This window comes from Cornus florida, unplaced genomic scaffold (assembly GCF_030987335.1).
Source record: "Cornus florida cultivar Cherokee Brave unplaced genomic scaffold, ASM3098733v1 CherokeeBrave_3.0.0_Hap2_Chr11, whole genome shotgun sequence".
In the NCBI taxonomy this organism is placed as follows: Eukaryota; Viridiplantae; Streptophyta; class Magnoliopsida; order Cornales; family Cornaceae; genus Cornus; species Cornus florida.
This window is the reverse complement of record NW_026775581.1, coordinates 42,811,849-42,833,939: the sequence shown is the minus strand read 5'-3', so window position 1 is coordinate 42,833,939 and position 22,091 is coordinate 42,811,849. Positions and strand designations below refer to the sequence as shown.

Below are 22,091 nucleotides of genomic sequence, written 5' to 3'. Positions count from 1 at the left end.
TGGTGGCATATGTTTGGTCCCTGCCAAGAAATCATCCCTGAAACGATGTCCAAGGGATTTTCAATTTTCAATGAAAAATTCCATGCTCCTCCTGAGCTTTCCGAATTTCCCAAATCATTCTTATTTTTTGCAAATTTCGCATTGCCATGGATAGTACTATGGCAATTCCAAATCCTCAAAACCCCTTCTAATCTTTCTCTTCTAGGAAGGATTTTCAAAGTCAAATGGTGGGACCAATTCTCTATCAAAAATGTTACTCCGGAAGCAATTTCTGAATGGTTCTCAAAGCACCCTGCAATATCATGTTCTGGCTTAGGAGAGTCTTCGGCTTTCCTCCTATCCAAAAGCCAGGCCCAAGCAAAGCTTTCTTCAGCAAAATCCCAAGATGAGTATGAAGCCTTCCTCATGGAAGCTCTAACCCAAGTCAATCCCATAGCCTTCTCAAAATTGGGCTCCAACAGAAGTGAAGGCTCAGGTTCTTTCCATGATTCCCAAACAGATCTGGCCCAACCCAATGAAGATGACTGTTTCGGTATTTTTACCCAACAGCTCCAGTAAACAATATTCTCAAAAATCATCATTTCATTTCAAAAATAAATAAATAAAAGGCAAAAACTACAGTTTAAAATTTTATTCAACAGTTCTCCATTTTCAGGCTTTTAGCACCTTTCGGTGTTCATGACAGACAAGCTTTTCAAAAAAGGAATCCAAGGCAAGTCAGTGGCCATCACCTCAATTCAGCCTTTCAGGCTTTGCACATGGCTTCCGGCATCATTCAGAAGACATCACCTCAAATCAGCCTTTCAGGCTCAGCACATGGCCTCCTGTTGCATCCTTATCTCCAAGGAATCCAAAGCTCCCCAAGGCTCCTTCGAGGCCCTATAAATAACAGCTCCTCAAGACATTGGAGGCAGGCTCAATTTTCAAGTTTAGATTTTAGTTTCTGTTTCAAAAGTTCTCAGTTCAAATTGTAATTTTTAAGTTTAAGTTTTTAGTTTTACTTCATCCAAGGAGCTCGGCTCAGAACAAAAGTGTTGTATTCAAAGATCAAAGTTGTAAGTTCCATATTTTAATCAAAAGTTCTTCAAAGTTATTCATGTTCTGTTGTTAACTTGCATATTTCCATATATATATTTCTCATTATTTACACCAACCAAATTATAATTATAAATTTATAATTATTTTTTAAAACCAACCAAATTATAATTTAAAATTAATTATTTTTAAAATTATTCTTTACATATATATATATATATATATATATATATATATCTTATCATCATCATGTACACCAAAAAATATATATTTGTGAGATAAAGAGTTTTGGGGATGACAAAGTAATAAATGAAGGCAATTTGGTTATTTCAGGTTTTTTATATTTTGGATTAAAATAGATTTTAAAAAATAGGGATAAAAGTAACAGAAAAGAAAATTGGGATATGAGTGATAGTTAATTTCGAAAAATGTTTGAGAGTGATATTTAGCCAAATCTGAAGGAGTGTGTCAGTGAAATTAACTCATTATTTTTTATACAAATATAAAAAAAAAAAATTGATAAAATATTTGATGTAAAGGGAAGATAGGCATCACAGTTTAAAATAAATAGATAAATATTGGCAAGGTATACCTTACCCTAAAAGTTGTTAGAATTTATTAGGGAAGAAAAAATAAATAAAAAATACCGACTAGTTCAACGACCTCATAATAGCTCATTGTCAAAAAAATAATAATAATAATAATAATAATAAAATGAATCCAGGACTCAACAAACTATTTTTTGTCTTTTAGTATGAAACGATCTATTGAACGAGAGAGAGAGAGAGAGAGAGAGATTGGTTATAAAAACCCATGCCATCTTCCTTTGTTCCTGCACACCACTCTTTCTTCATTTCCTTTCTAGACAGCTCTTTCTCCGAGTTTAGTTCCTTTCAAACATAGCTAGAGGTGAGTAAATTAGTAGTTATTCTTTATTTTCACCATTATGTGTGTATATAAATATATATATATATAATATATGAAAAACACTTGTGAGTTTTTGTATCTTATGCTTTTTTATTTTTTATTTTTTGTTATGCCGATAAATAATCTGCGCACTTGCTTTGCCCCCATCAGAATCTAGAGATTATCACCCTCCCACTATAAAAGACAAAGTAATACTACTAATTTTGGTAATCAACTTCCAATATATATTGTGTGACATGTGTTGGTGTTAATGAGCTCTAACACATATATGCAATTGCGTGTCAATATGTACACACATTCAGAAAATCAATTGAACAGAGCGTATATATTGAAGTAGATATAATCACCCTAATAGGACTTCTATACCAAATTTGATCGTCAGCCAAGAAGCCTAGCTTTCTACTTTTCCTTAAATGTCATAGACACATGCATATACAATATTCATGCACAAACCATATTATTATGTATAGCTTTGACCTGACTTTCGCATTCAAATTAACTTCATTTATGATCATACTTGTAATTTATTTTATTTTTTTTCATACTGCATCTTATTCACATTTATCTTATGTTTATCGTTATCGTTGCAGACCATGCCCGTAGCTAGTGGATACTATGAAAGCGTTGACGCGTCAGGACGCAATCTTGGATTCGTAAAAAATCCCGGGGAAACATGTTCGTCTCCTTTTTGTCCATCCCCAGCAGATAATCGCAAGTTGGTTGGATTCTTTGATATAGAATCGATTGGAGCATATTTTCAGAAAAAATTTGGACATGATCATCCACTTTACCGTAGTAGTATTATTATAATAAATAAAGTAATTTGGATAATGATCATGATATATCCACATTTTAATGATATGGTATTATATATAATCAATAATTAACTCCATTTCCATGGGATCTATGCACTTATATATATACATGGATGTTTTGTGTTGTCCTTTAAACTTGCCCAAAGTGGTTAAGACAACACAAATTTGTTTCCATGTGTGTGATTTCAGGTAATGTTTTTCAAGTTAGTGCGTGTGACAAGTTTGAAAGTGTGCTTCCATTATATATGTGTGTATTTTCTAAAATAATGTGTGTTGTAATAAGATTTCTGTGTCTTATATATGGGTGTACAGTGTCCTCTAATAATACTTGTGTGTTATTCTCTAGTTTTCTTATATATAATTAATGCATCTTGTTGATACGAAAATTTGACCTGCTGATGAATTCTAGTAAAACTTGCCACGTAGATGCAAAAGGTGCGCTGATTACCATATATGCAACCTCATCACCACATGGCACCAAAGATTAAATTAAAAAAATTTTGGTAGGAGAGATTATGGAAATGAAATATGTGTCCAAATATATTGGGAGAGATTTTAGAAGTCGTGCTAGATTGCAACGAACTAGCAAATATGGTATTATATCAAAGTGAGCACATAATAATACATCCTGTTAATTTACATTTTTTGATATATATATATCTATAAAATTATACTACCGACTATATTAAAATTATTAAAAATTTACACTATGGCTCACCCCCACCCAATGCAACGCTTACTACATAGAAGATGTCGAGTTGTTACTACATAGCAACTGTTACCCAATGCTTTGTGGATTGGTTCTAGTTTTATTTTGATAAAAGTAAAATTCAGACAGAAGTGCGAATTGAATTTATTCACCCCCTCTAGGTATTTTTCAAAGTACAATTCTATAATCATTCCGCGTAATGCAACTCACAAGAGAGAGTCGTAACAAGTGGGGGAGAGAAAAAGGACAGACCTTGGAAGAATTCAAGATTATTTTTGTCATTAATTTAGTGTGTGAAGATATAAAAATGAAACCTTTTAGTATAATTTTAGAGCGCAAATAGCCGCTCTTAAATAAAAACAGAGCTTTCATTTTCAGCAAGCCCCGTTTTACGTTTTAGTTGATACACGTTTTGAGAAGTTCCAGCGGTGTAGTTGAAGGGGGTTACCATTTTGAATGAGAAGAATAAAGGAAGGAATTTCCTAACAAGTAGATTTCTAACTTTGTTTTACAAATATTAACAAAACTGATTTCCGATGGGATCTACTTTTGGACTTTATAGTTTCTTTCATGTTATTCATTCTTAGGCTTTCCTTAAAATGAATACACCTTATTGCAAATATATATATAGACACACGCAGAAACCTTTTCAATTTTTTTTTTTTTGGTCACTCAACAAGAAGCCTTAGCTTGAATACATGAATATATCATGTGGCAAAATTAACAAAAAATAAATAAAGAAACAAACAGATAAAACACACATAAACACAAAAATAACAACTTTTTTTTATTGGTTCACGTCGATCAAAACGGTACCAGATTTCAAAATGAATAGATACTCTCCCATAATCAATTCCATTGAAATGCATTTTTGACACCACCAAATGCTTACTATTTTCCTAAATATGACAATTAATAATGAAACAAACCATTACTACATAAAAATTAAGAACAACAAAACAGGGGACCAAAACATGATGAAACAAATTTTTTAAAAGAAAGGAAAAAACAGTATCAAAATTTTCAATTATTGATTCTGATTTCTTATTCTACATGTGTAACAGAGGAGATTTCTCAAAGCCAAATCCAACGATCCTTGATTCAATCTGGTTTTCTGTGAAATTTGACATGATACAATGTTTCACCATATAATTCCACAGCCATGAACGTAAGAGCGAGCAGAGGGTGGAACATACCATATAATTCTGGGGATGCTACCTCGGAACATTCCCCAAGTCGTGCCATTGTACCTTAAATCACAATCACATGTGCTTTGTCTTTTCAACCAAAAACAGAAGCCGTTGAGTAAATGTATACAATAGAACCTCGGATTCAGAAGCCAACAAAATCAAAGAAAAAATTCCAACTTAATTTACAAGAATACTTATGAGGGAACAAGTCATTTTCAAGAATATTCTGATGCAGTTCTTTTTTTTGGCTCTCAAAACTGAACCCAATCAAATCAATTGGATCAACCCATCAAAATTCTTACAACTCAACCATCTCCTTCAACAGCTAAAAATAATGAAATCTTAGTGCAGTCATCTATACTTCATCTACGCAATATATGGTTAACGGATTATAATTATATGGAACAGATTAATAAATTAATAAGTAATTATCAGGTGATTTTTTTTATAACCACTAGTTTTAGTATATAAGTGAAGATGATTCATGTAAATATTCCTAAACAGAGTGAATGACAGGCAGCCATGCACATCTTCCTTCATAAATGGAAAAAGAAACTTTCAAAAGTAAGGTACAAATTAGATGACACGATCAATCAATTCAACAACACAGAGTACAACTTCTATAAATAAAGCATAGAACTCCTTAAATTCACAAGCAATACAAACAACTCCACAATTCCTCCTTCAAACATCCCTAAAGCATCCACATTCGCCCTTCTTGGGCACCCATAAATCATATAACTCAACCAACTCCATGACATAGATACCGTATATAAAACTTTCAGAAAGTTATTTACCTTGGTGGATGAAGCTCTGAGATTTTGATTGCAAGTGCAAGCTTCATTGCCAATCTATGACAAGTAAACAATTCTCTCGTTAACACTATAATCACAAACCAATAAACATTAAATCTTAACAATAAACTCTAAATATAACATACTAATTATAACAAAAAAGCAACAATAACTATAGTCTCACCTTTTTATGGACTTGGCTTATTTGGAAAAGCATGATAACAAATGATCTCAAAAATGCTGTCTATCTTCAACTTGGTTAGGGTTGGATGGACCCTGCAGGTACAACAAAAATATGTATGAAGCAATCCTTGAGTGTTGGTGATTTCCGTGGAAAGGGTTATCCAGGCCAATTAATAATACATCATATTAGAGGAATATATAGAAGCTTGAAAAATATACTTTACTTTATTAGATCTACCATGAAAAACAGAATTTATAGAGCCATTTTTAGGTTACTAATCATTAAGAAATTCAAAGGATTCTTAATCTCAAAATTTAGAAAACTTAAGACACAATAGTTGCAATTAGGTTTGACAGTTATCAAACTTGAGAAATTAGAATTGCATCAGTGTTCGGTCCAATAAATGTACAAAAATTACGATAATTTAATATAGCTAAACAAGCCGGAAGAACAACTCAAAACTTCCATTCAGTTTCATTACACAGTTTTTATGATGACATAAAGCTAGCTAGATTACTGAACTATTCTTTGAATGACTCAATGACCATTACAACAACGCAAAATTTTAATGTCTACAGCAACCAAATGATAAAAGAGCTATTCAATTGAATTCTTATACGATAAAACACGAATATAAATAAATAAATAAGTATATACAAAAATTGTCTTGTGGAATGGATGAAATTATATTTCTCAAAGTCCTTTTCAAATCAAAATTATTAAAAATAAGCATATTTTAACCATGCTGTAAATCAGCCCAACAAAAAAAACCGGCACATGGTTAGTAGCCAAGAGCCGTCTCTAGAACAATTTCTAATGCAAGAAATAAATTTCACTTCTCAAACTCAGTTGAGCACTCATATAGGCAATATTATTTTAGAGTTTGGTAATTTTGAAAAGAGAACAAGACGAAAACTAACAGCCACAGGGACAACAAGAACGGAAAATTTCAGTTTGCAGTGATGCTGAAGAAAATACCTTTAGACGAACAGCTATACCATCCTAGATTGCCAAAAAAATTCACATCTTCTACAAAAGGATTGGAATCGTTGAATATATAAGAAATTTACTGGGGTTACGCATTCTCCAAAATGACTTCAATATCACGAAATGGCAGCCTGCTCCTCGCATATATTGTCAACTTCTGTGTATTACACCAATTTCATTTATTAGACAATAAGGCACATGCGAAGGAGAAAATCATGTTCAAATGGACAGTGAGATGTGACATAGCAATTTCATTTATTAGACAAAATGGTGTGAGTCACAGGGGGATATGAGTTTCATGTCCACAAGCAGCCAGCTGTTAGCCCAAATGACCATTGAAACATGACCTCTGTGTAACCGGAAAAGTGATTCATATTCCCGAATTAAGTATCATATAAGAAGATACGAGATAAGATTATTCATAAACAAGAGCATTTCATTACCCATTAAGTTCATACAATATACATCTAGCCATTTTTGTCATATATATGCATAAAATGGAGAAAGAATTTGATTTTGTATTATGTCTAGTCAAATATGATGTAAATGTGTACAAAAATAAAACAAAAAAAATGATCAAACATCTCCTATCAAATTTAGTCAAATCAACCTGAACATCTGATGGCATCTGAGAAACACATTGATACATACTCAATGTTAGTCAAGTCATTCATCAACTAACATGAACATCTGATGGCATCTTAATTATAAAATCAACCTGTTCATAGATAATAGAATCGCATCTATGCGAGGTCCAATAAATCTACAAAATAATTAGGTGAAATTAAAAGAAAGTCGAGTGACCATGTCATTAAAATACGGCTTCTAGTTTTTCATCACCAAATGCTGAGAAAAATGAGTTTGTTCAGTTTGCTTTGCATTTATGGCCAGCTTTTAGTGACTGAAGATTTGCAAATTTTAATATTTCCTCTTTCTTTAAATGAGATCTCCACCTAGAGCCTGGAGGTTAGGCCATTGCTCACTGTGGTAGTTGATAAAAAAGAAGATTTACATAAACAAAACTTCGATTTAACATTGAACAATCAAGGAAAACTTGGATTGTTTGGCTAATCAAATAGATCACTATGGGTTTTTAATGTTTGTAGCAACATTGAGATCACTACAAGTTTTTAATGTTTGTAGCAACATTGAACTGTTCTGGATGATTTATTTTATCGAATATTTTTTGGGTACAGAATCATTAAAATATTAAGCATGCTATAATTCAATCCATTGGGTCAATAGCCCATTATTAACCCATTTATGATGGGTGATTAAAGGATTGGGTCACTTGGGTGTTAAATGGGCTACTTAACACACACCCAACCCAATTGTCCAAATATTTTTAAATACAAATTGTCAAATTATTTTAATTGTTAAATATAAAAAAAATTTATTTTTATATTAAATTTATTAATTTTTTGTTCCTTTTTTTTTAAAAAAAAATGTTATTATACAACTTACTTTGATGGTTATCACGGCCCAAAAACAAAGAAAGATGGGAGAGAAAATGGAAGAGAGAGAAATGGAGAGAAGAGATAAAAGAAAAGGGAGGAGAGATAAAAAATAATAAATAAATAAATAAAAAGAAGAAGAAGAAGAATTACAGTAATATTAATAATATTAGAATACATACACTTCTAGTAATATTATTGAATAACAAAAAAAATAAAATAAAATTATTTTTACATTAATTTTTTTATTTCAAAAGTTACAAAAAAAAAAAATTTCCGTGGGTTAAGATGGGTACCACTCTTAATCCACCATTTACCTTTATATTGAATGGATACTCACTTCTTACTCATTATTAACCTACTCACTTAAATTTTAATTTTAATTATAATTATCCAAATTATTTAATTTTAATAAAAGAATTTAGACGATTTAATGAATTTAGGCTTAAATTGCCACCCTTACTAAATAGTCCGTCTTCAAGTAAGAAAATTTCCCAGTACAATGAAGAAATAAATTCGACCTCAAATTATCCAAATGATAATTTTAGAAGAGAATATGTAGAATAGAAAACCCGTGTCAACGGGAAAGTAGTAGAACGTGGCTCAGTTGGATGCATGTGTTATGTATGTGGTGATGAGCATATACATATATATATACATATATAAAAAGAAGAGCCTTTGGAAAGCAAAAAGAAAAACCTTTCGACGCAGGGAATGTGGGCAATGTTGAGCCAGTAGTCACCTTGGTCCTCCAAGCACCGTTCTTCAAGAAGTGGACATCGGATTAGTTGAAGACTTTGAAGCGTGGAAGGCAGGCCTTCCTTGGGCAAGGATCGAAGCTTAGGGCAATTATTGATCTCTAGATGTCGAAGAGAGGTGAGATTTTGGAGGGAACCGCCACTGCCTTTGGATGATGATGATGATATAGATTCCAGATTTGGAAGATCTTGGATGCATAATGTGGTTAGAGTTGCAGGAAGTGGACAGGACTTGTCATCTTCTTCTTCGGGAAATGGAAAGGAGACCAGCTCCGGATATCCACCTTCAATTCTGAATACCCGAAGAGAGGTGAGTCTGTGCAGACCCCACTCTGCCAATGGCTTCAGTACTTGCCCGCGAGTACGTATAGTAAGCTCAATTAGGTTGGGGGCCAAATTCAAATTCCCTTGAGGAAAGGACTCAAGACATCGACAACCATCTATTTTTATGGATTCGAGACTTTGAAGATTCTGATCAAAAAATGGCAACCACCTCAGATTTGAACAATTTATGATATAAAGCCGTCTGAGGTTCGGGGTGGACAAGCAGACTCCACTTTCTGGAATAGATTCAAGACATGGACAACCTTCTATGCCGATGGATTCGAGGCTTTGAAGATTCTGATCAAAAAATGGCAAGCACCTCAGATTTGAACAATCTTTGATACCAAGCCATCTGAGGTTGGGGGTGGACAAGCGGCCTCCTCTTTCCGGCATAGACTCAAGACAAGGACAATTCCAGATAAAAAGGTCTTCGAGGCTTTGAAGAATGTTGTTGGTCGTAGCAGCCAAGGATCGGAGATTCACGCAACCGTCTATATCAAGATATTTGAGGTTGGGTAAGGCTCTTTCTGGAAACGACAAGGACTCCACGACATCGCAATTATATATCTCAAGTTCAAGGAGACTAGCGAAATTATTGTTTTTATTCTTAACGCACCCCCCAACATCAAGTAGTAGCATTCCAACCTTCGCCCAATTGTAGATGCTTAACTCTTCAATTGATGATGACATATTAATATTAATGTTGTTATAGTAGTCCTCCTCCTGCTGCTGCTGCACCATCGTGGTCTCCGAAACCTTCCCGAAGTAATCCAAATTCATGCATTCACGAATATGAAGCCTCTTAAGGGCAGTGGGTAATGTGATGGTGGGCCAGGACGTCAATGATGAACATCCTTCAATTTCCAACTTTTCAAGACCAGAGATGCCATCAGGGAGGGACTTCAACGCATTGCACTTCTCTATCCGAAGTTCTTTAAGTATGGGCGGGACACCAGCCTTTGGAAAGCACACAAGTTTTGAACACCCCTTAATCTTCAAGGATGTGAGAGACGACAGCTTATTCAAATCATTTGGCAACTTCTCAAGATTCACGCAATCTTCTATATCCAATTCCTCAAGATTAATGCAAGGCAGCTCTTCATCATCTAATTCTTCTCCAAGGGAAACAAGTTGGGGGCATGATGAAATACTCAGTCTCTGTAGACGGACAAGATTATTTCTGTGTGTAACCCTCCCGCCGTTTTTCCATAAAGCCATCAGTTGGTTGCATTCTCTGAACACAAGACTTTCAAGTGCTACCAATGACTGCAATAATGCTTCATCGAGCCGAGATAGCCCTATAATATTCTTAGCTGTCAAGCTGATTAGTGAGGTCAAATCAACTATACCTTTTAGCGCCAACTCATGACATTGTTCCAATTCTAATTTTTGAAGTGATGGAAGCCTCAAAAGTGACACCTGAATCAAATTGGGACAACCACATATGGTGAGCTCACGGAGGCAAGGGAACTGTCTTGCACCTTCTTCAACGCCAATAGAACATGACCATTCTTTCCATGATGGCATGTCCTCAAATATCAGTCTCTCGAGTGATGGAAAAGGATGTCCGAAGTCAACCCCCAAAGTTTGTACTTCATGCATACCTTCAATGCGTAGCTCTTTGAGCATGGGTAGTTGCCCGAGTGGTGGTAAAGATCTGCATTTTCTACACCCTAAAAGAGTCAACTTCATCATTTCAGAGAATGATGAATGACCTATCCAACTTGGAAAATTTATGCCCCTGTAGAACTTAATTGTGAGTCCTTTTATGTTTTTGTGGGGTTGTAGCTTGTCGAGCACGTCCAATACAAGGTTTTCTTTTTGAACATCATTGAACTCACTATCCCATGCCAACTCTAGTTCTTCAATGTATTGCTTAGCCTTTAAATTCGCCTCATTTGCATCTTGAACGTCCATTACATTTTGCAACTTTGTAATAGAAATACTTCTCCGCAAGAGCCTCAAATTCCTCAATTCCTTTAATCCTGGCTCATTATTTTCGCCCACAACGAACTTTGACAGTGTTTGCAGATTGGTCAATTTACCGATCCCTGAGGATATCTCTTGTAATTGTGGAGTATTAGTAATGTCAAGATGATGTAGGTTAATTAAATTCCCAATGTTTGGGGGCAGCATACAAAGATCACGACAACCACGCAGTAACAACGTTTGCAAATTGTAGAGGGTACTCACTGATTCAGGTAATTGTCTAATTAAAGTCCAAGATAAATTAAGATATCTTAGATGTTTCAAATCACCAATCGAGTTTGGTAACTTCGTTATGGCATAATTAGACAAATATAACACCCTTAGGCATTGTAACTTTGTGAGTAAATCAAGCAGAACCTTGTTTGCTAAGTAGCATTGTCTATACTGGCCCGACAACGGTAGAAAAGTTCTCAAATGTTGCGCTTTGCAAAGAGGCCTGAAATTCTGAAGGACTTCATATAGTTGACGAATATATGACAAGTGCCGAGCTCTTTTAGGAATTTCAAATTGCATATCACCCTCCACCTTTTCCAGCCGAAAGCATATATCCCCAACAACGTGTAGAGCTAGATCGTTTAAAAGGTCATGCATCACAAACCGTGATTTCCTGCCACCTGATTGTTGAAAAAATGACCTTGATAATAGATCATCAAAACATTCATCACCAAAATCTTCCATGCACTTCTTTTCTTTTGATAGCTGCAAAAGACCTACCCCCATCCACAACAGAACTAGCTCATCCTTGTCAAATTCGTAGTCTTTTGGAAATATTGCACAGTAAGCAAAACACTGCTTCAAATGAGATGGGAGATGATGATAGCTCAATCTAAGAGCGGGAAGAATACCACTTTTTTGTTCAGGTAAATCCCATATCTTGCTGTTCAATATATTCTCCCAGTCTCTTTGTAGTGGTTTGTTGCGCAAGAGGCCTCCTAGTGTTTTTGCTGCCAAAGGCAAGCCTTTGCATTTCAACACTATTTGCTCACCAACACCTTTCAAACGCGGATGTGCATCAAAGTTTGCTCTCCCCAGTGCATGATAAGCAAATAAAGATAAACAGTCATCTTTCGACAGCCCATTTAGAGAGTAAGTTGGAGACAGACTCATAGTTGATGCAACGGCTCCATGGCGAGTTGTGATAATAATTTTGCTTCCAGGTGCCCCAAACATAAAAGGCCGTTGCAGGAGCTCCCAGTCTTCATACTTCTCGTTCCAAACATCATCCAAAACAAGAAGAAATTTCTTCCCCAACAGGTTCTCCTTTAGTGTACATTGAAGTGAATCTAGATCCTCAAAGTTACGAGTTTGTGAAGTGACCTGAGTTAGTAGCGTCTTAGTCACTCTAACCACATCAAAATCATCGGAAACACAAACCCATGCCTTGGGATGAAAACGACCCTCTATAAGTTTGTCGTCGTAGACCAACTGCGCGAGAGTCGTCTTACCAATTCCTCCCATGCCCACAATGGGAATGACAGAAACATGAGCTTCATCCCTCAACAACAACTCGATGATAGCCATTTTATCTCCTTCTCTGCCATAAACATCAGATATTTTGACCAAAGAAGTCGTTTCCCATCTTTCTCTAACTTTGTTGGACTTAATCCCTCCAACATTCTCTTTCAAATCCAGACTATTCTTTCGGTCTTCAATATCTTCTAATCTGGTGGTGATTTCCTCTACTTTGGACATCATATTGTGATCAAGCTTAACAGAACTAGGAGGAGTACTACTACTAGTGAAGGTAGTGCAACAAGTTGGGATGAGTAGCTTTCTTACCTTACTAGTACTGCTAGTACTGCTGCTAGCTTGAGATTCCGGCATGATCAGCTCGAGTCGCAAAGCTTCGGTATGTAAGTCGTCCAGCAAATCATCCAAATCGTAAGCTAAGTCGCTGAGATCCTCCATCCACGATTTGACTCGATCGTTTGTGGTTTGCTTCTCCTCAGCGTCGGCGAGAACAGAACGAATATCTGGCAACATTTTCTCCAACTTCTTCAGCTGACGATCAATTCCCTGGCGACGGGCGTGGTTTGCCACCGTGCGAGAGACCAGCTTGTCAAGCAGCACCTCAATTATCGGCCCCAGTAAAATCCCGGCAACCTCCATGGATCGATCGATTGTGAAATCAAAGCAAGAACTGAAGGAAGAAGAAGATGGGTAAGTTCGTGAATTACTGAGCAATATGATGATCAATTTGGGTTCTGCTACTATTCAAAGTCAAACCAAGAGCAGAGCACAAGTGGGTTGATTAGAATATTCAAAAATTTTGGAGATATTGAAAAGTGTCGGCCACAATACAGGAAAGTAGGAGAAAATAATTCAGAGCACATGAAAAAAGTATAGGTGATTGAAAAGCAGACAAGTAAAGCATCAATCATTCACCGACACCACCAATATCAATATTTGATCTCCATCGCTCATTTTTAGAGAGTACTTTTGCTCTGCTGTCATATTTTGATAGCATATTATCTTGATCGTAATTGAGCTCCACAAATGTCTCTCTTGCGCTCCATTCTTATGTCAATAAAATCAAATGCCAAAACAGCCCCATACCCTCCTTATATATTTTTTTTTTTTTTTTAAATGATGACTCAAAAGAATAAGGTTAAGAGTCACGGTTTTTCAAAAGACAAAACCCTTTTTTGGATCCAGGAAGTACAATTTTTCCTTTCATAATTTTCTTCTTATTATCTCTCTTTGTTCTCCTTTCCCTTCTTTTCTCCATGGCCAACTGTACACTACTTTCCTCTCCTTCAAACTTCACAGCTTGATTGCAATAGTTTTTCATTTGGATAAAAAAAAGAAAAGAGTTTTACATATCCAATAATAAATAAATAAAAATAAAGAAAGAAAAAGAAGGTAGAGTTTTAATTATATTTGTAGATTCCATGTGTTGAGTTGGAATACTTTTATACTGTATATCTTAATCATATAAAAAAATAAAAAATAAATAAAAATGAAACAACCAAAACTTGTGTCTAATTTTTTAATTGATTTAGACTAATACGATAATTGTGCATAAAATAAAATAAAAATAAAAATAAGTAGGAAGATAAGGAGTTAAATTAATTTTATTTGGGAGAGATTGGATTCAGTGGCTGGTTATTATTGATCAGAGAGGAAAAATCAAAGAGAAGACTGGAGGGATTGTGGTCTGTTTGAGAAAGGGGCGCAAGGTCCTTTTCGTCAGTTTATGTAATAAGAATAAGGAGTGTAGATAGTACAATTTGTGGAGCTCCAATAACACCTTCTTTAGAAAATTTATTACATGATTTGGGACACAACAATAAATTTGCCATAATGGTGTAAGTTTTAATTAGCCTTTTGTTAAAATGAATTATTGATCCGCACAATTAACAATCTCGAAATCATATACTAATTTTTCCTAAACTAAGATCATAGAAAGACATTTTCTTTATATAATATTTTTTTACCAAATAACCCAAATAACTCAATTATCTGTAAAAATTCTCAAACAATGCAAATTTAAATAATTGTTCATTAAAAAGTAGCTTGTTGTATGAGAATTGTAATATTTTTATTCTATTTCAAAATTAATCTCTTGAAAAGTTACAATTTAAAAATAAAGTCTATTATTGTAACTTGTGATCGGGCAAAAAAGACATATACTTTAAACATTTAATATTATATACTTGTAACGTCCTAAATTTCATTATCAAGTGCGTTAACCAAAAATGTCTAACCCGATTATAAAAGCCAAAACCCACATTAGCCCACGTGTCTAATGTGATCATGAATGATTAGTCAAATAAAGTCCATTAATATTATATGAACATTAAACAAGGTTCTAAGACTTGGAGAAATGGTTGTTTCAAAACGACATTCTCCAATTAAGAGATATCACAAAATTGTCTCATAGAAACAAACATAACTCTCATTGTAGTAGGAGTTTTTAAATGAGGTTGGTATCAATGAAAAGCTAACTTCAAGACGTTCAAAATGGACTTAAGAATGACCTAATTTAGATTAGAAATAAATGAGATATGGCTGTCAGAAGTCGACAAATCAAAGTTGTCCTTAAAAACTGAAAATGGAAGGCTTTAGGGAGGATCAGCCAGCTGAAACTGCACTTTCAGTGGGCTGAAACATGCCTCTTAGCTGGTGCACTCTTTGTCCAAGCCAAAAATAGTATGTCGATCTGCTGACTTATATCACCAATCGACCAAAACTTCCTGGGAGCTGAAAAAAAGGTCCTCTCGAGGTACCATGACCATGGATTCTACCTATATTAAATATATGAGTACCAATGATGTTCAAATTGTCAAAAATGCAAGAAAAACCAATTCATGGCAACAAGATCATGACAATAACAATTGTGAGGCAAACCATGTATGCATTGAACATAAAAGTATGCATTAAAAGAAGGGAATTCATTCATTAGCATTAAAATGACATTTTGGCCTCATTACAACATTTATCCATGTTTTACAAAAGAGAAGAGAAGAAGAGGAAATCACTCAAGGACGAGTTCCCACACCATTTTCTTTCTCAAAATTCACAAATCCATATTATTACATTTCCAAGATTAATACAAAAAGAACATACTTAACACATAACATGTAAATGTCATCCAAAATAGATCAAAAAAGTAAGCTAAGTAAATCTAAGCTAAGATGGAGGTGCGTCCAAATAGAGCACGTCCTTACCTAAAAAATATTAAATCAACGAGGGTGAGTAATTTAAGTTACTTCGTAGGAAAATACATTAAACTAGATTTTTTTGGCCTCGCAAATATAGCACCTGCTATACAAGCATGGAACATGCCACCTAAACGTCTAATTCAATGAAAATTCTAAGAGACATCCAAGAACTAACAATTGAATAAATAATCATATGATCATTTCAATTATATACACAATGCAAGATATATATACATTAAATCTGAAAAGAGCCAAGTTACAACTACACATGGATGTCAACTTGAAAATCAAATACAAAATTACATAACTTGGACGCACAACACCCCCCCCCCCCCCCCCTATATACATTAAATCCAAAAAGAGCCAAGTTACAACTACACATGGATGTCAACTTGAAAATCAAATACAAAATCACATAACTTATGCGCACTACATGCACCAGAAAAATAACTATTTTTAGGCTACTAACCCGCAGGGAACTACCTAAGTGACCACTATAAATTGGGGAGCCCAAGCTCACCCGCGAGCGCCAAACTCTCGGATTCTCAAAGTAACAAAGGTCACAAGTGTCTCCCAAAAATTATTAATAATCCCACAACGTATTTTATACATTTAAATAAAGTAATGCACTCCACAAGTGCACCTGTAGGGACCAGTCCTTTTTCGAATTTTTTTTTTCTTTTATTTTTATGACATTGGGATATGTGTACAGGGTTCTCGGGATTCTTTTTAGCCTTTCTTCAAGTTCTAGACTCTTAGAAATGTATTCTGGACCACTTCCTTCATTTTTGGATTTTTGACCCAAGAGTTCACCACGTGGGTTCGGACCGGATTTTTCAGCTCGGGATTATTTTTCGACGCCGTTAATTTTGTTATTCGTTATTTTTTATACCGATATTTTTACTTTCACGTGTTTTGTCCGTTTGAGCGCATTTTGACGACTTTTGTTTTTTGGGGTCTTATTGAGGCCCGTTGTTGACTTTTCTTGACATAGTATAAAAGTGAGGAATGAAAGAGACCAGCTTGTCAAGCAACACCTCAAATATCGGCCCAGAAAAATCCAGATCGTTTGTGATATCAAAGCAAGAAATGAAGGAAGAAAGAGATGGGTAAGTTTGTAAATTATTGAGTAATATGATGGTCGAATTGGTTTCTGCAACTACTCAAATTCAAACCAAGCACAAACAGGGTCGGCTCGAGCCTTAGGCGATTTAGGTGATTGCCTAAGGCCAAGCCATAAGAAAGCCCCAAAATTTTAAAATTTTCTTATATTAAGTTATTCTATAATTATTTCCTAATATTGTTAAACTCTAATAAATAAATAAATAATTATATTAGGTCTCAAAGATTTATATCCTAAAGTAGCTCCCTTTTTTTTTCTTTTTTTTTTTCCCATTAGTTTCAATTTTATATTAGATTTCATAAATTATATCCTAAAATAACTTCTTCTTCTTTTTCTCTTTTCTCTCTCTCCTCGTTTCATTCCGATTTTATATTAGGTCTCAAATATTTATATTCTAAAATGACTTGTAACAACCCGAGCCTGAGGGTCCGAATCGCTAACCGGTCCTTATCCGAACCCGAGATCAACTAAGGACACTACCGTCCTTTCCTACGTCAATATATAATATACGTGTCATCCCAGAATTTAAAAAAAAATAGCAATAGCAATAATAATAAAATGAGATCATAGCTACGAAATATATTAAAACAATCCACTAACCCATCAAACCCTGTGGAGAAGTGTCGTCCGCCACTTCCCTTCCGTGTCCTGAAAAATGTTAATAATAAAGGGGTGAACATAAACTCAGTAGAAAGTGTCTAAGATACACTTCTTAGACCATGTGAATCCATATATAGAATAGAAAACAAGAGAACGGGATCATACTAACTATATTTGGGATGTATACCATAACCACAACATCCAATATAAACACATATGCCATCCAAGTCACAAACACGCCATGTATGCCAATGAAGTGCAATGTCATGCTCATGTCGCTTCCCATTTCGGAAACATTTCCGTTTCAACATCCAAACCGTTAGTGTTATCCAACCCAAGGCACGTCCAAGGCATCACGAGGGAGGGGTTAGCTACTTTTTCCCAGACCACATGGCGTCGTTTGGGTAGCTCAAACACACTAGAGTCTTTCTCTAACTCCCTTTAGATCATACTAACACCACGGACCACTAGGCGCCTCCTAGGCATCCAGATTTTCGCAAACGTTTTTAGAAAACATTTTCCTAAAATTTAATTTCCTTTGTTTTGAAAACAGTTTTCCCATTTCTCTTCCCAATGGATGCAAAAATGCTCCATGTTTCAAATCATCAATTCAACAATAAAATTCTACATGATCTTCTACATCATCATTATTTTATTATTTCTTTTTTTATATATAGAAAATTCCAAATAATTATTTTATAACCACAACATCAATTTTCATAGCAATTTAGAAATTCACAAGTCACACAGTATACCAAAATTAAGCTTGCTTCTTCACAATAATGTAAATAGCCATGTATATAACCCAATTAGCATGTAAAACACATTTGTCAATTTGAGCACATACAACCACAATAGTAATGGACAAGATAATAAAAATTAAGCATGCTTAAGGTCAAATTAAAGAGGAAAATTCACAAAAATTCAAGAAGTCATGGATTAGAACACCCCTACCTCAAATTATAGAAAAACTCTCAAAATGGGTCTCAAAACTAGAAATCCTAGGGTAGGCCAAAATTGAAATTGCTTGCACTTACACGTAGATCTCGCCGTGTTCTCCGTTTTGCCGCAAACAGCTCCCAAAAACTCTAAGAAATGAGAGATTAATCAAGAGTTAAAGTTTGTATAGAAAAGAAAAAGAAAATTGGGAGAAGAATGAGAGAGAAAGAGAGAGCAAGAGCAAACTGACGTGAGGAAAAGAAAGAGAGGAAAATGAAGTCTGTAAAGTGACATTTGGTCATTTTGATGACTAAAGGTGCATGTGGGTCCTACCACTTTTAATTAACTTTTTCTTTTATTTTCCTTTTAATTTTTTTTCACCACAAAATTATATACATACATACAATCATATAAAATCACATAAACACATTAAATAAAATATATGAGATGTAGATGGACCCAACTAAAATTCTCGTATACAACAATTCCTAGAGCGGGTCTCACACGGGATCGTTCGGCTCGAAAAACGGAAAAATGCAAAAATGACAACCTTTGCATTTTAAAGAGTCATGACTCAATAAAATGCTCCAAATAACTCTTTGATACATCCGGCACACCCCACGATATCCGGCGCGCAACACATGAAAAGAAGAAAATGCCCTTGCGAAAACATTAAATTCCAAAAAAAAAAAAAAAGAATGGCAAAAATCGAAAATATTACATAACTTCGTCTTTTTTCTCTTTTCTCTCACCTCCTTCATTCCATTGAACTCTAATTGATACATAAATTTAATATTGGCCACCCACAAAGATTTATATCCTCATACAACTTTTTTTCCCTTCTTTGTTCTACTCTCATTCACGTTTTACAATAAATCCTAACTAATATAGACATTTAATATTGGACCCAAAGAATTGTATCATTAAATAATTTTTTTCCTCTCTTTCTTTCCCTCTCATTTAGGTTAAAAAATATTTTTGGATAAGTTACACCAACACTAAAATATTAAATATCTATTTAATATTGTTATATGGGAAAATGGCGAAAACTTTTAATATTCTTTTTTTTTTTTAATGTGTCATATTCTTCTTTTAAGCAAGTCTTCTCCTCCCTATCTCATTACAAGTTTACAGTTGTTATGAATGCATTTTTATTTTATTAAAAAATTTGTAAAAGTATTAGATTTGGGTTTTCTAAGTGAGGTTCAATGGTGGTTTATCTTTAATTGTATTTTTATTTTATTCACTTTTGTTATTATAAATTTGTGTGCATATATATTTGTATATTTTGTTTTTTTAAGTTGAAAATAATTTTATTTATATTATTAAAAAAGTTATTTTTTATTTTTTACCTAACACCTGAAATTAGATTGGGCCGCCCACAGTGGGTTGATTAGAATATTCAAAAGTCTTTTGCTAAAGACAGAGACGTTGAAAAGTGTCGGCCACAAAGCAGGAAAGTAGGAGAAAATAATTGAGAGCACATGGAAAAAGTAAAGTATTAATCCGTTCACTGAATCACTGACACGACCAATATCAATATCAATATTTGATCTCCATCACTTATTTTCTTACTGTATACTGAAACTTAATTATTTTCTTACTATATACTGAAACTTAATTTGAGACGGAAGGAAGGAGTATACGGTTTTTTTTTTTTTTTTTTTGAACACTTAGAAAAGTTATAATTATAAAAAATCTATTGTTGCAATTTGTAACTAAAAAAAAAACATATACTTCAGACATTTAATATCATATACTTACCTATTCACTGGTGTTTAAGTGATTCTTTTTATTGTGAATGTGATCTAAATATAAATATATATGAAGTCTATAATTATAGAATTAATAAAATAATATATAAAAAAAAGTAAATTTTTTAGATAAATTCAGCCACCCTTCTTATTACTTTTTTTATTATTTTCCTAATTTATAATTAATTGTAAGTCTCTGCCTCAGAAATATTGTTGTCCTTTGTCCCATATTTAAGGCCACATATTGTCCAACATTTCACCTCAGTAGGCCCATCACATCTATATCCACATTAAAATTGAATATCATTATTTGAGGTGGTAATGCCAGATTATTTATTAGTTAATGATAAACAGTATATATGTAGGGTGGTAAATAATATCATTTTCCATATCATTAACAACACAAAAATATTGTAATGACTAATTTTATTTGTTACCATGTAATTGATCTCTTGCTTACTCATGAACAGATATTTATATACATAATGCATGGATGATTGTTGAATGGGGTTACTTTGATCTCTTACTGACCAATGGGCAAGAGATCATTACCTTCATTAAACAGAATATTTGTATGTGATAAATTGATTTTATTAGTTACATTAAACAGTATATATTTCTATTGATTGAGACAATCATAAAATTTTAATTAATTTATAATTTCAATATTAAAGTCACTTGAGTTAGAAAATATCATTATTCAAACATCAAAAAGAATATATTATATTATATATAATATTATTATTTTATCTTGTCATTATAATTTTGTTTTTGTTATTTAGAAATTAAACCACTTTAATTTATGTTCATAATATTAATTTTAGTGTAGGAAGTGTTGAGAGTGTCACCAACTATCGAAGATGTGTAGGCCAAGTGTGTGTTTGAAATTATAAAATTTATTTTTAAATAATGGATATGGCTATAAAATGTTGACTATGTGTTTAGGAGCGCTCATAAAAAGTCAGTGTCGGACACGATGCGGAACACAAATCCAGCACTTCGTAGACTTTTTAGGTCAAAGCAAATCAAATACTATATTTTCAGAATTACTCCATACATTTAAAAAAAAAAATCCCAAAACCGAATAATATAAGATATTTAACCCCACACACTCATTATACCTTTTTTTTTAGTTATTGCATGTCTATTTTTAAATAATTGTACAAAGGCCCAACTTTGTGTTTTTACAAGATAAAAACTTTTCAACAAATACAATCATAAACTTATTGAATGAAAATTTATTCAATTAATATCTATATTTTTGTACTATAATTATTTTCGTTTAAAAAATAATTATTTTATTTTCATTTAAGGTCGTCACCACTAAAATTATCTCATATAAGAGCCTTTCGTCTTCTATGTTAGGAAGTTAAAAAGATATCCTTGATTTTTGAGACACATAATTAGATTACATATAATTGTCATTTATAAAATTATTTGGGAGGTTGAAACACCTTTTTATTTTCAGTAAATTAAAAAAAAAAAATGGGTAAATTACAGTGACACCTTCCAAATTTGCCTATAAGACAGGTAGATATAACTTAAGCCATTTTTGAACAATGACACCCCTAGGTTTGCAAACTTGAACAATGACACACCATTCTATAAAAAAGAGTCAACACAACCTTAATTGATATGAAATGTTTAATATGACCTAAGATATATTTTAATTCTCTCAAAAAATAACCAAACTACCCTCTCCTTATCATTCTCTTTTCAATCTTATTTTTACCGAACACAGATTCTCGTCCCTCTCTTTTAACCCTCTCATCTCAGTGGTGGAGGCGAAAGTTGTGGGTGAACTAGCGGTGGGCGGGCGGTGGCGGCAAAAGTCGTGGGTGAAGA

The 22,091-nt window shown here is 33.7% G+C and overlaps 1 protein-coding gene and 2 long non-coding RNA genes across 12 annotated transcripts in view; all 3 read right to left on the bottom strand.

The window, feature by feature from the left end:
• Window positions 1-14,060, bottom strand: part of LOC132286085 (putative disease resistance RPP13-like protein 1) — a 105,878-nt gene extending 91,818 nt beyond the window's left edge. For 4 of the 10 annotated variants that reach the window (XM_059788346.1, XM_059788343.1, XM_059788345.1 and 1 more), the window contains exon 1: window positions 9,291-14,060. In XM_059788346.1, the coding sequence (XP_059644329.1) occupies window positions 9,291-13,275 (3,985 nt within the window). In that variant the 5' untranslated portion in view covers window positions 13,276-14,060. Of the gene's footprint in view, window positions 1-5,167; window positions 5,528-5,654; window positions 5,747-6,632; window positions 6,799-8,794 lie in introns of those variants that run through there. The other 6 variants (XM_059788350.1, XM_059788351.1, XM_059788347.1 and 3 more) reach the window with 4 other exon arrangements.
• Window positions 4,462-4,731, bottom strand: LOC132286089 (uncharacterized). Its single transcript, XR_009472677.1, has 2 exons — window positions 4,683-4,731; window positions 4,462-4,600 (listed from the first exon to the last, which is right to left on the bottom strand). It is a non-coding gene; the product is annotated as an uncharacterized LOC132286089 (long non-coding RNA).
• Window positions 14,061-15,046: 986 nt separating the features above from the next.
• On the bottom strand, window positions 15,047-18,879 carry LOC132285435 (uncharacterized). Its single transcript, XR_009472541.1, has 3 exons — window positions 18,591-18,879; window positions 17,554-17,601; window positions 15,047-15,413 (listed from the first exon to the last, which is right to left on the bottom strand). It is a non-coding gene; the product is annotated as an uncharacterized LOC132285435 (long non-coding RNA).
• Between the last annotated feature and the right edge of the window lie 3,212 nt (window positions 18,880-22,091).